This window comes from Sprattus sprattus (assembly GCF_963457725.1).
Source record: "Sprattus sprattus genome assembly, chromosome: 18".
NCBI classification, from domain to species: domain Eukaryota; kingdom Metazoa; phylum Chordata; class Actinopteri; order Clupeiformes; family Clupeidae; genus Sprattus; species Sprattus sprattus.
The window spans coordinates 27,508,468-27,523,081 of record NC_137916.1 but is presented as its reverse complement, the minus strand read 5'-3'; the positions used below and the strand labels follow the sequence as shown (position 1 = coordinate 27,523,081).

The following is a 14,614-nucleotide window of genomic DNA, read 5'->3' as shown; positions in this document are numbered from 1 at the left end:
GACTTTTTATAAATTATCAAGCAGTACTTTTAGTAAAAAAAAAAATCAGTTGAGTTGTTAAATAAATGTAAATAAATTTGTCAGTGTGTTTGATGTTTTTTTTTGTCACATTTTATGTTAGCGGTATGATATCTCTGCTTTTTTTATGAAGTGTGTGGACACCAAGAAACACAAAATCCATAATGAAGTTCCTGAAAAGCCTATGTTTGAAATGGGACATTGATTACATTTCGACTGGGACTCAAAGATAATGCTTAGGTTGACTACCAGGAAAAATGTGTAGATGTCGAGGCGATGTTGTGTAGTTTCAGGATGGGGAAGTTATATTAATGCAAATATACTTGCATTAAAAACATATTAAGACCGTCTTGTTTCACAGAAACCTAAAGTGAATGCAAACTCCTTAATAGCCTAACAATAATATACTGCAAACAGTCCGAGTAGGTGGAGCCACAATATTATAGGACTTTGGGTGAAGCGGACTGTACCATTTAGAACAGCGGGGTGTGTCTTTTCCGGCAGCTGCTGTGTCTGCAGGGTCTGGTTAAATTCTTGAACACGACCAGAAATAGCCTGAAAAGTCTGACAACCTGAATCAGTCATGGCTGCTACTGGAGTTCTCCCCTTTATCCGGGGGGTAGACCTAAGTGGGAACGATTTTAAAGTAAGGCACTCATATCGATTTATAGCGGTTGGTTAGAAAATAACATGTTGTATTTATGTCGGGTAACGTTTTGTATTCTCGTGAATGTTAGTTAGCCTTAGCTTGCTAGACAGATCAGTGTCTGGCTTGATGGCTAATGTAAGCAAAAAAAAAACATGTAACCTAGCTTTCTAGCTAGCTGGCAGCAACACAGGGCGATAGCTATCCACTGTCAAAATTTGGCATGACAAAATAAGTGTTCACAGTTTAAAGGATTTGACGTTGTTACTTTGACCATCTAAGGATATTTAGCCAAATAAACAACTGCTGTTATTGGAACTGTTTGTTTGTGTAGCTTCTGCCTCGTAGTGTCTGGGCGAAGACGGGCAGCTCACCAAAAGTTGTCTGGTTAGCTGACGTTAGCTTTTTGATTTCACCCTGTCTCAGCTGTTATACTTTCATTCTGTAATTCGAATAATCAGCTATGCTCTAAGTAAGCGATGAGGTACAAAGTAGGTTTATGTACCAAGAGTTTGTGGCCTTTTAACATTATAGCTGTGAATAGGTGCGTCTCTCAACATTTGTTCAAGTTGATGTTAGCCAACTGACTGTTATGTTGTGTTCATATTGTCTCTGTTGGACGTTCAGTTTTGGTAGTAATGCCACTCGTAGTATGTGTGGTGTACATTGTATACAGATTAAAACATTAGCATTATACTGCTGAAGTCCTAATCGGTAAATTGTGTCTGTCTTAAAATAAGAATTAGCATTGCTTTAGAGGCACACCCACAAATGAGTCAGGAAGCCGTATGACATCACTTCTTTTTGTGTGGTAATGCATTGGTTAGTATTATCATAGACATGAATGAATATGCTTTATGTGTCTATGAGTATTATGTCCTCCGCAATAACTTCACATGTGACCACCCCAATGTTTCTTTTCACCATAACAATGATATCTTGATTCCAGGGGGGCTACTTTCCAGAGCATGTCAAATCTATGTCCAGCCTGCGATGGCTGAAGTTAAACAGAACAGGACTCTGCTATCTTCCAGAGGAGCTGGCCTCCCTCCAAAAACTGGTAATTACAGTATTTTTAACTATAATTAACTGTATGACCATTTTTTTGACTGTTTTTGTAACTTTGGGTTCTTTTTTTCTAGGAACATTTATCAGTCAGTCACAACAGCCTGACAACCTTACATGGAGAGCTCTCAAGTCTTCCCAACCTAAGGGTAATAGAAAGAACATTTTTGTTTAATCTTACATAAAGATTATTTGTTTATGAAAAAAAAAGGTACCGTTTTAAGATGGTACCAAGACTTCATATGTAATTTGTGATCTCAAGGAGACATAATCCAAGCTTTCATGTACCTCATTAGATCATTAAATGTAAATGCAAAAACTTTCTCTTTTTTGTTATGCCACCCAAGGCGGTTGTGGCAAGGGCAAACAACCTTAAGAACTCTGGAGTTCCAGACGACATATTTCAGCTGGATGAACTCTCAGTACTGGTATGTAAACATTCCCCTTTCACTGAGTGCATCTAAGGATTACAATTAGGAACACCGCATGTTGATCTGTGAAGCGTGCAACCTCTCAGTTGCCTGTTTTCTTTGCCCTCGTGGCGCCCTCTGAGTCTGTAACTCATTTCGTGTTATCAGGACGCTTCTGGGCGTGGGGAGGAAAAGCTAGATGTATTTCCCAGTCCATTCATCACAGAGGTGCTGTAGGATTGCTCTGTTTAGTTTGGAGCCTGGGCCCAAGGATTAAGCTGTTCTATTATCTCAACAGGACTTGAGCTACAACCAGTTGACTGAGATTCCAAGGGATCTGGAGAATTCCAGGAATATGCTGGTTCTCAATCTCAGTCACAATGGGTGAGCCTCAACCACATTACGTCACATCACATCACATCCGACAGACATGGATGGCTGCTCAGAGCCATGATTAGCCTGTATTTTGATGTTTGTACCGAAATGTCTCCTCTTTTCTCCCCCCTACTCTAGCGTTGATAACATACCTAACCAGCTGTTCATAAACCTAACGGATCTGCTGTACTTGGACCTGAGTGACAATAAATTAGACAGCCTGCCTCCCCAGATGAGACGTTTGGTTCACTTGCAGACAATGATACTGAACAACAATCCTCTCATGCACGCCCAGTTAAGGTAAGAGCTATTGGGATGCAAGCATACTCTAAATGCTATAAAAGCACATGTTATTTTGTTTAATTACCCTTTTACATGATTCACTGATTTTTGTCGTCTTTTTTTTATTAATAGACAATTGCCAGCCATGGTTGCTCTTCAAACCCTACATTTGAGAAACACGCAACGAACTCAAAGTAACATGCCCACCAGTTTAGAAGGTCTTGCTAATCTAGCAGGTACATGCCCGCTACGTTCTTTTCAGAGTCTGGAGATCTGAAGTAGGCTAAAGGGGAACATCACCTATTTGCAAAACTTCAGAGAAGTCTGCTGACCATTATTTTGAAATTTGCTGAGTCATTACTCTTCTCAGTGGTTGCAATAGGAAACTGATCTCGTGACAAGAACCCACAAAGATATATATGAAGCTGTCCGTCATTTTCATGTAACCAGACCTTCACAAGCTAATAGAATTATCATAGATATAAGTGGCTCTATAGTTTCATAGGAATGTCCTCTGATTACAAGTCATTACTTACATAGTCATTAATCCTCATTACTGGTCTGAGTGGGTTATCAGTTTGCCACCTGAGCTCCTGAATCAGGGCTTTTTAAATACTGATCTCTAACCTTTGATTATAATCTTGGATCATCCGGTGATTGCAGATTGCATTACAGCAGCAGTGACTGATTGGGTTATCAACATTTGCATACATCTGTAATGATTGGATGAATTGTTTACAATTGAACAATGGGAGAATGATGAGAATACACTAAAGAGGACCATTAGATGGAGAGATAGATAAATACTTTATTAATCCTGAGGGAAATGTAGGTAAATTATGACCAACCCTCTTATGTTGATGATCACTGGAATTAGCTGTGTAGGAATTAGTGAATAAGTTGTGGCACTCACATTTCATGAAGAATAGATTTTGTACCTGCCAGTGACTCCTGTGTATCCTCTTTTTCCAGATGTGGATCTGTCCTGTAATGATCTGACCAGGGTGCCAGAATGTCTGTATACCCTGGCCAGTCTGAAGCGCCTTAACCTGAGCGGCAACCAGATTTCTGAGCTCTCCTTGTGCATCGATCAGTGGACACAGCTAGAGACACTGAACCTCTCCAGAAATCTGCTCACGTCTCTTCCGGTAAGAGCCGTCCTTGATGGATTTGTGTTTTTGAAGCAGCATACCCATATTTCAAGGTTATTGTTTGTCAGAAATCATTTTCAGTTATTAATGCTCTGGTGGCCAGATTACAGTGCTGTAAGGGCTACTGTTGATGTATACAACGTGAACAAAGTCAGGTTTGTTAAGAGTCTATTCCACTTGCTGAACAGAGATGCTGATTATTCTCTTTGTCTGCTTTGTTCACAGTCTGCCATCTGTAAGTTGGCCAAGTTGAAGAAGCTGTATTTGAACTCTAATAAACTCGACTTTGATGGCTTGCCATCTGGAGTTGGGAAGCTGTCGAACCTGGTGGAATTCATGGCCGCTAATAATAACTTGGAGCTCGTACCTGAAGGCTTATGCAGGTGTGTGTTTCCAATGGTTTACCAAAGGGGATGTTGTGAAGTTCAACATATGTTCTTTTTAAACGTAAATGTAAGTTAAACGTGATGTATTTTCCCTGTGCTGACACTTCACTGATGTCTGCAATAGGTGTGGGAAGCTGAAGAAACTTGTGTTGAACAAGAATCGCCTTGTGACGTTGCCAGAGGCTATCCATTTCCTCACAGAATTAGAAGTAAGTGTGATCAAATAGACTCTGAAACAGCTTCTAATGGCTCTTGAAGGCAGACCTTAGTGGCCCATATCTGTGTTTTTTTCTTCTGTAGCCCAGTAATAAGATCACCTGCCTCATGAATATCAAGAGCTGTTGCTACCTCTCACAATTTGACTTCAGACTTGATTAAATCTCAGGGGAAAGCGTTGTGTTGTTTCGGCTTGAAAGAGAGCTCTTTGTATGTTACCTTTTTGGATTCAACCTTATTGTCATTGTGCAGAGTACCGGTACAAAGCCAATTAAATGCATTGTATGCATAATGGTACATAATGGCAGTGTAATTTTGAATGAAGTTGTTTATCCCATCCTAAATTATACACCCCATATTACATTAAAGCAAAAAAAAGTGGAAAATTAAGTACTCCATTCCTTGTGTTCCATGGAGTATGTAACTTTAAACTTGCTTTGCAGGTTCTGGACGTTCGAGAGAATCCTAATCTGGTTATGCCCCCAAAGCCAGTAGATCGGACAGCTGAGTGGTACAACATTGACTTCTCCCTGCAGAACCAGCTCCGTTTGGCAGGCGCCTCTCCTGCCACTGTGGCTGCCGCTGGAGGAGGTATTGTGTACCCGCAGCGCAGTGCATCCACCACTATGTTTACCGTATTAAGGACTTGTTTTTGTTTTTGTTTATCTCCTCCTTACAGTGATTTTCCAGTTGTCTGACTCTGTTTGCTCTGTAATTCCTGTCATATAGGAACCAATCAGAGAGACCCCCTGGCCAGGAAGATGAGACTGAGGCGACGCAAGGACTCGGCCCAGGACGACCAGGCCAAACAGGTGCTGAAGGGCATGTCGGATGTAGCCCAGGAAAAGAACAAGACCATGGAGGTGAGGACATTCGACACACACACACACACACACACACACACACACACACACACAGTGCAGTCGTCTAGCTTCTGTTTATCTTGAGATATGAAAGGTGATGTAGAGCTTTGCTGATGCAAGTACACTTCATTAGAGCTCCACAGTTATATATATATTTTAAGAATGTGGTTGGTCAGCACGTGTAAGACCAAGGTTATATTTGGTTCAACTGTCAGGGAGTGTTTAGATGACTTGTGCGATTCATTCTGGAATAGATCACAAAGTATGGTACTATTCTTGTATGAATGAAGAATTAAGCTTGTTTTAATGTGTCTATCTGTGTGATGAGGAACATAACTACGTCAAAATAATTTCTGTTAAAGTCTGACCTTGGTCTCTTGCTCTTTGCCAGGAGGACGGAGAACTGAAATACGCTGACCTGAAAACGAAGCGCTGGGATAAGAACCTGGAGAAGCCTTCTCTGGACTATTCGGAGTTCTTCACAGAGGATGTCGGCCAGATCCCAGGTGTTACCGTATGGCAGATTGAGAACTTTGTGCCCATGCAGGTGGAAGAGGCCTTTCAGGGGAAGTTCTATGAAGCTGACTGCTACATTGTGCTCAAGGTTGGACCCACAACCATTAGAAACAAAAAAAAAAATCCTTCTTTAACATTTATTCCTCAAAATGGAAACATGTTTTCATGTTTTCTGCTTTATTTTCCAGACGAGTTTGGATGACAATGGAGCGTTGAACTGGCAGATCTTCTACTGGATCGGGCACGAGGCTACTTTGGACAAAAAGGCTGGCGCTGCCATCCATGCCGTCAATCTGCGGAACAACCTGGGGGCGGAGTGCAGGACGATCCGTGAGGAAATGGGAGAGGAGAGCGAGGAGTTCAGTGCGGTTAGTACAATACCGTGACTCCCTATAACTCTACAGTAACAATACCAGTAAATCTTAAAGGCACCCAGTGCAACTTTATGTAAACATTCAATGAAAAATAAACATTCAATTTCTAGTCTTTTTTGCACGTAGTAAGTTTCAATAACTCCATACCATTACATATCGACATTCAAGGAGCAAACATGAGACGTCGTTGTGTGGTGAGAACTGATAGAAAATCGTAAACAACAACAATCGCCGGTGGGGAGAAGCCATTTTTCCATTGACTGGAACCTGCTTTGTTTATTGTAGGTTACCAAAAAATAAAGAAAATGGCGGCGATTGTTGTTGTTATCGATTTTCTATCAGTTCTCACCACACAACGACGTCTCATCTTTGCTGCTTGAATGTCGGTATGTAATGGTATGGAGTTATTGAAACTTACTACGTGTAAAAAAGACTAGAAATTGAATGTTTATTTTTAAGCCTCGAAAGTTGCACTGGGTGCCTTTAAAGGAGGAGTACTTCTAGCTATTTTTCAGATGATTTGTTAATGTCGTAGTGTGTAATGGAGTTTGTATTGAAGGGACCTTGACTATAAATTGCCACCTGATTCCCCAGCAGGAGCACCATTTGTGAAGCATTTTTAAGGGAATATATAAGTATTAGTACTAAAAATAATTAAACTATTTGCAGCAGGGAAAGTAAGCTTATGAAATCATATGTTAACAAATAGTGCATACTTGCATCATGACGTTTTCTTCAGTGTTTGAGACAACTGCTCTAGTACAATATCCCAGGGAGTAATGGAATGGGGTTTTGCCTTGTTATTTCTGGCTGTGGAGCGTTCAAGTAATGCAGTTATTTTTTTCAATTCAAAAAGCCAACTGGCGTTTATGGGTCATTGGGGGGTGATTTACTGTCTTGTTTTGAGTAAACTGAATTCTTACGCATGCTTGTAACCCTTAGGTATTTGAGAATGAAATCTCATACATTGAGGGAGGAACGGCCAGTGGATTCTACACAGTTGAGGACAACCAGTATCCAGCAAGGTGAGGAGGAAACGCTGCTTGAAATGTACATACGTCATTTAGCAAACGCTTGGATGTATACATTTTACATTTACACTGATGACACACTGCACAGGAGCAATTAGGGGTTCAGTGTCTTGCTCAAGGACACTTCGACAGGGAATCGAACTATAGCAACCTTCTGATTACTAGATGACTTCTCTACCTACTGTACCACTGTCGCCCTATTTAAGATAGAACAGGTGTACAACAGGCTCCAATGTGGCTCACCCTAACCTCTGTTTTGACTACAGGCTGTACCGAGTGTATGGAAAGAAGAATATCAGATTGGAATCTGTCCCCGTTAAGGCGTCTTCACTTGACCCACGGTAAGCCTCTGACAGTCTCTAATTCTCCCCTCTGTAAATAAGAGTGTACTAAGGTGGTTTTGAGGTCCTTGTGGTGCATATCTCATGCCTTATCTTTTATGCCTTATCTTTTGTGTGTCTCAGGTTTGTCTTCTTGATGGACAGCGGTCTGGAACTGTTTGTGTGGAGAGGTGCCAATGCCACACTCAGTGGCACCACGAAAGCCAGGTATGGCACCGGTACTAAGCTTTGTGCCATGAAACATCTTCTGTGCTAGGGTCTTCAATACAGCCACCAACAATGGCCCAGAATACTAGTGCAAATACTACTAAAATATCATACATCCCGGTCTGCAACAGATTTCCATTTACCACTAATGTCTAACCAGCTAATTAAGTCCATCTCGTTTTGTAGACAGTAAGCCTAGATAAGCACATCAAATCACTGAAACAAATAGTTGTGCTTGGTTTTTCATCAGCGTTAAATTATATCATTGCTGTATCCAACAGATTATTTGCAGAGAAGATCAACAAGAATGAGAGAAAAAGCAAAGCTGAGATCACATCATTAATGCAGAATTCAGAGACCCCTGAGTTCTGGGTAGCACTTGGAGGTCAACCTGAAGAGATCAAGAAGCACGTTCCCGATGACTTTGCTCCAATTCGACCCAAGCTTTACAAGGTTTGGACTACGGCTATTTCTCTTGGGACTAACACCTTGTTTAGCCCAGCAAAACTAGTTCAGTTCTGGTGAATTCTAAGGTTAATTTAAAACAATTGTTATTCTATTAGGTTGGACTGGGCCTGGGATACTTGGAGCTTCCCCAGATCAACTACAAGCTGTCTGTGGAACACAAGAACAAGCTCAAGCTGGACGTCTCCCCTGAGCTCAGACTGGTAAACATCTACTAACTGGACTATAGTTTCCTGTCGGTGTAGTTAAGCATATTTCCCTGTTTTATTTATGCGTTTTTATTTATTTATACGTTTATTTGAAAAGGGACAGTGTACATTGATAAACATTTCCCAGAAAATGTAAATGCACCGGAATAAGCTAGGTTAGCTAGTTTTCACCCATTGTACCTTGGCATGGCATGATAGAGATATATGGAAAAAAAGAGATAATTATATAATTAAAATAAATAATAATAATAAAAAAGATAAGCAACAGTTTGACAAAACAGTGCAGTTAAGAAAACAAGTTTCTGTTTGGGATTCATTGTTCTGTTTGGGATTCATTGTTCTGTTTGGGATTCATTGTTCTGTTTGGGATTCATTGTTCTGTTTGGGATTCATTGTTCTGTTTGGGATTCATTGTTCTGGTTTTCTCTAGCTTCAAAGCCTTTTGGACACCAAAGGGGTCTACATCCTGGACTGCTGGTCTGATGTGTTCATCTGGATCGGGCGCAAGTCTCCAAGGCTGGTGAGAGCCGCTGCCCTGAAACTGGGACAGGAGTTGTGCGGTATGCTGCACCGGCCCAAACACGCTGTGGTCACCCGTAACCTGGAGGGGACGGAGCTCCAGGTGAGCCCTGCAGGAAGACCACCCAGATTAGAAACTCCTTCCATTGGGATTTATAATGATATGAGATGTTGTCTGTACATTTCAACTATTTCACACAATAAGACATGAAAAAAAATGTGTTGGTGGGGGAAAAACAGTACCTAGTTGTATTCAGGCAAAATATGTTTTGGTTAAGCTTTGAAATGAAACAGTTAAAGTAACATTATGTGCATTGTAATGTCATTTTTAATTTTTTTCAGTTTTTGTCTTGAACACTGTCACTGAGTTCTCTGTCATGGTTCATTCTGAATGTTTTTGTTGCCTTGAACCCCATTTGAAAAAAGGTCTTCAAGTCCAAGTTCAAGAACTGGGATGACGTGCTCAAGGTGGACTATACTAGGAATGCTGAAAGCGTCCAACAGAAGGATAACCTGTCTGGTAAGGTGAAGAAGGATGCAGAGAAGAAGGACCAGATGAAGGCTGACCTGACGGCCCTCTTCCTTCCCAGACAGCCCCCTATGCCTCTCACTGAGGTAACCAATCAGGGCCCAGTATTCTGGTGTGCTGTTTCTGACAATTTTAGAGCATTAATCCTATCCCATCTGCACCTATATCAGACACATTGTGACAGTTGGTGTTTTGTTTTTGATTTTAACTCTTAACTCAGGCGGAGCAGATGATTATTCGGGTGTGCTGTTTCTGACATTTTAGCGCATTAATCCTATCCCATCTGCACCTCTATCAGACAAATTTCGACAGTTGGTATTTTGCTTTGGTTTTAACTCTTAACTCTTCACTCAGGCGGAGCAGATGATGGAAGAATGGAATGAAGATTTGGATGGAATGGAAGGATTTGTTCTGGAAGGAAAGAAGTTTGCCCGATTGCCAGAGGAAGAGTTTGGTCACTTCCATACTCAGGACTGTTATGTGTTCCTGTGCAGGTAAGCATGGGTGGGGTGTGGTCCTCTTTCTTGAAGTTACAATATGTAGTTTTTGGTCATCAAAATTACATTCTAGAACTAAACCAACCAGGTGATACAGAAAATATGCTATAATACAGTTTTTATAATACAGTATTTGTGTTGTCCTGACAAAAAATGCATAAAAACATAACATCCAACAACATTTTCATTTTTTTTATAGCATAATTTGGACATTGCGCTGGCTTGTAAAATCTTGAAATGTTGTCACTGGTCATTTGATGTTTGATTGTGGTGATGCTCAGGTACTGGGTGCCTGTGGAGTACGAGGACGACCCAGAGAAAGGAAAGGTCAGAGGGAAAGGGGGAGAGGACGCTGATGACGACGAGAAACAGCCAGAGGAGGACTTCCAGTGTGTCGTGTACTTCTGGCAGGGCAGGGAGGCCTCCAACATGGGCTGGCTGACGTTCACCTTCAGCCTGCAGAAGAAATTTGAGAGTTTGTTTCCGGGCAAACTTGAGGTACAACCCCCATTCATCCCTTTGTGGCTTCTTGAACAGTGACCTCAAAGAGGTATTTTGCGGCTATTTTGTGGAATGGCTAGCTGTCATGTGTGTCATATGCTGTGACCAGCGACTTAAATAATGCAACTCAGTGAGAATGTATTATGCAATCAGAAAACTCTGAGTGAGGCTTGTGTCCATTATTTTGCAGTGTAGAAATTCCATAGAAGGGAAGGGAAGTATTCATACAGTGGCTAGATCTATCAGAATTCACAAGAACAGCTAATGGGACACAGGTGTTTTTTGATGTAACCTCTTGCTGCAATGTTTGTGTAAACCTTGAATAAGTGGTTTAAAATATGCTTCACATTTTAGTGCTTTAACGCTTTAATTTAATGTTAAGGCAGTGGCTTATGGTTTTCCACATCATAGCACAAGTTGAATGCCCGTGTCAACCTTAAATATTACAAATTGAAATACTTATGGACTCATAGATAGGTTTGTTCACTTCACGTGTAATAATATACATCTCTGTCTGGTCTAGGTGGTCAGAATGACCCAGCAGCAAGAAAACCTCAAGTTTCTTTCCCACTTCAAGAGGAAGTTCATCATCCATAAAGGGAAGAGAAAGTTGAAGGTGGACAACGTTCAGCCAAGTCTGTACCACATCAGGACAAATGGCAGTGCCCTGTGTACCAGGTAACCATAAGCTGCTCCTTATGTCACTGCTGAGAGGAGGAATACCTATGTTTCATCAGTTTTGTTCTGTGTGTGTGTGTGTGTGTGTGTGTGTGTGTGTGTGTGTGTGAAAGTTTTATTTTAAAACGAATGTTATATACTGGTTAATTACTAATGGAGGTTTAGCAGTATCTAAAATAATTAATCTGGTGGTGGAAGTCTTGGATGAAGGGGCAAATGTTTGCCATACTTTCCCTTACCGCTGTTACGGATGGACAATATTAATATTCTATTCTTGACTTTCAGGACAATTCAGATAGCCACCGATTCAAGTAACCTCAACTCGGAATTCTGCTTCATATTGAAGGTAACGTGATTTGTGCTTTTGCCCTGTTACATGGAAAGTAGCTTTTCAAAACCATGACCAGTGTCTTATAGATGTGTGTGTTCCATCCTGTAGGTGCCCTTTGAAAGCACAGACAACCAGGGAATAGTGTACACGTGGGTGGGCCGAGCGGCAGACCCAGACGAGGCCAAACTTGCTGAGGATATCATGAACTGCATGTTTGATGACACCTACAGTAAGCAGGTAAAAGAAACAATCGCTAACATGGCAAATTGAACGTAGGAAACATCTGTTAAAAAATACATTCAATAGAAAATCTTAAAGAGAAGTTGGAGAGCTGAACTGACCAGTCATTACTATTACCATTACTAGGTTATAAACGAAGGAGAAGAGCCTGAAAACTTCTTCTGGGTTGGCATTGGCTCACAAAAGCCTTATGATGAGGACGCTGAATACATGAAATATGCAAGACTCTTTAGGTTGGTATCTTTTTCATGAGCCCTTTTTTCACAATTGGGATTGTTGTTTCAAAAGGAATTGAGAGGAAAGGACTGGACCTTCATTGTTTTTTGTTTGTTTACTTGCATTTTTAAGGTGTTCCAATGAAAAGGGTTACTTTGCTGTATCCGAGAAGTGCTCAGACTTTTGTCAAGATGACCTGGCTGATGATGACATCATGCTTCTGGACAATGGGAAAGAAGTGAGGATCTGTTTATCTATCGGTCTATCTGGGTGTGATGTGGCTGTTAGAGAATTCTTCTGCATTGCATAAAGTTTCTGAAGAAAGAGGATGTTTTGGGCCAGACTTCTCTCTGTGTGCTTGCAGTAGAGGTTGTTTATACCTTTCAGTCTATCTGTCAGTCGGTCTGTTTGTTTGTTTGTTTATCTGTGTGTGTGTGTGTGTGTGTGTGTGTGTGTGTGTCTGTGTGTGTGGTTCTTTCAGTGCAAATGCAAAAAAGGTGCATGATAATGTTTTTAACTTTAGTGCTGTAACGTGAATAATAATATGTGGGGTTTCTTGTTTGCTCCCAGGTTTACATGTGGGTGGGCACTCAAACCAGCCAGGTGGAAATCAAACTGAGTCTGAAAGCTTGTCAGGTAAAACCAAGTGACATTATTGCCTCACCAGAGCTTATCTTCCATAGTTGACACTGAAAACAAGTCATAAAAACAAGTCACAAATACAATGGAAGTATTAATGCTCAGATACACATACGCGTTTTTGTAAAAACGGGACGCGAGCAAATGCATTGATTCCTATGGTACGGCGCATTTAAAGCGTGCGCCCCTTCTCCACCACGCGTTGCGTCTTTGAAGTGTTTTTTAGGTGCGCTTAAAAGTTGAACTATTCTCAACTTTCCAGCGCAAGGCAGGGAAGCGCACCGCTTCTGTTTTGGCCGCCGCACTTTGCCAAGGCGTTACTGAAGCGTTTCTGCCTGAAAAAAGACGCGTATGTGTATCTGAGCCCTTACATGTTCTTCTACCAATCCTTTGTCTCAGGTCTACATCCAGCACATATTTAATGTATCCTAAACTGTTGTGTTATACTGTATATTTTCAGTTTAAGTACATTGAGAGCAACCGAACCCAGAACAAATTCCTTGTATATGAAAATGTACTTGGCCAATAAACATGATTCTGATTCTGATCTTTACAAATACACTGGAAGTATTACATGTTGTTCTACCAATCCTTTGTCTCAGGTCTACATCCAGCACATGAGGTCCAAGGAGGCAGAGACCCCGAGGAAGCTCAGACTAGTACGCAAGGGCAACGAGCCTCACTGCTTCACGCGCTGCTTCCATGCTTGGAGCACCTTCAAGACACCTCTTGCATAGAGTCTTCAGGAGGCCTTTTACCGCCAACCCTACAGCCACCCTGCTCCACAAACCTTAGACATTTACACTGCAAGAAGCCCACTGCAATATATTATCATCACCTTTCCTTGAAAAGCTTGTATACATGTATGGTACGTTTGCTATGGATTTAAGCAATAGAATTTATTTTTAAGTGTTTGGTGGTTTGCTTGACGAGGGTTTTAGAGTTCGTTTTAGAGGTCATATGCAATATGTTATCACTGAAAAATATATGAGTTATATCTTCATCAAGGGATTACTCTTTTTTTTTTTTTGTTTCATCACATATCCAATAACAAACAAGGACATAGAGAATTTATAATGACAAATGGAAAATGTTTATTGATGCTTCTATATCGATTAGCTTGTTCAAACTACTGTGCATATATTTCTGTTGAACGTGTTCGTATTTTTCATTATTTGAAGAGTTCCATATCATTTACAAATGATTCAGAGGCTTTAGTCCATACCATGGGCAAATGAAAGACAATGCATATGTAGAATGAAAAGCACAAAGAACCGGTCAGTTTTTGTTGGTTCATGCATTCCTCTACGTGGCTTGTGCCATTGACAGCTGATATGGTTTTGGTTATTTTGCATAAGAATGCCGTCCTAGCAATTATGTAAGAGTTTATGACACTTAATGGGGAATTTACTGTGCCAAGAATGACTGGAGGTGAAAAAGCTAGGTTTGTAAGGTGCTGTCTTCCCTCATATATATTGTTGTAAAAGGAACATTTTGTAACTCGTTTAAAAGCTGGCTGTCCCTACAAATTCCTCAAGAAAGTGCAACTATCAAGTTTTTCATGTCCAAAAAACAGTCAGAAGTGTTCTCGCAAGGTGATTACATGTAGAGATATTTCTGCTAATTAGAAACGTAACAGTGTTAGTGTGCATTTAATATTTTAACCAACAATTTATATATATATATATATATATATATATATATAGAATGGCACAAAACATGCTCACAAGCCACTGTTAACTGCCTCATTTTGTCCCACATCCTCTTTGACCTCTAAATGATTATGTACTTCATTGTCACTGTAAAATATGTCTTGCCTGTAGACCCACCTGCAGATGCTCTATTTATGTATTTTATATGGAAATAAAGTTTCCTCTCAAATATTTAATTTCAAGTATTTTATTTACTT

At 40.6% G+C, this 14,614-nt stretch overlaps 1 protein-coding gene across 1 annotated transcript; it reads left to right on the top strand.

Annotated features, from left to right (window-relative positions):
- Positions 1-590: 590 nt before the first annotated feature.
- Positions 591-14,565, top strand: flii (FLII actin remodeling protein). The gene is made up of 30 exons (XM_080856419.1): positions 591-664; positions 1,614-1,724; positions 1,807-1,878; positions 2,077-2,157; positions 2,438-2,523; positions 2,653-2,814; positions 2,929-3,032; positions 3,769-3,944; positions 4,173-4,330; positions 4,458-4,542; positions 4,993-5,140; positions 5,279-5,412; positions 5,804-6,016; positions 6,117-6,296; positions 7,245-7,327; positions 7,600-7,674; positions 7,798-7,881; positions 8,163-8,334; positions 8,445-8,549; positions 8,986-9,177; positions 9,501-9,689; positions 9,958-10,097; positions 10,382-10,598; positions 11,125-11,279; positions 11,565-11,625; positions 11,719-11,847; positions 11,977-12,083; positions 12,199-12,304; positions 12,637-12,702; positions 13,308-14,565. The coding sequence occupies exons 1-30, from the start codon at positions 602-604 to the stop codon at positions 13,440-13,442; spliced, it is 3,789 nt and encodes a 1,262-aa protein (XP_080712545.1). The 5' UTR covers positions 591-601; the 3' UTR covers positions 13,443-14,565.
- Positions 14,566-14,614: the final 49 nt, after the last annotated feature.

Bases quoted from the DNA above. Each gene is read 5' to 3' on its own strand.
- flii (XM_080856419.1), top strand. From the start codon at position 602: ATGGCTGCTACTGGAGTTCTCCCCTTTATCCGGGGGGTAGACCTAAGT. The intron at 6,017-6,116 runs GTTGGACCCACA...TTTATTTTCCAG, and splicing joins ACTGCTACATTGTGCTCAAG to ACGAGTTTGGATGACAATGG. The intron at 7,675-7,797 runs GTAAGCCTCTGA...TGTGTGTCTCAG, and splicing joins GCGTCTTCACTTGACCCACG to GTTTGTCTTCTTGATGGACA.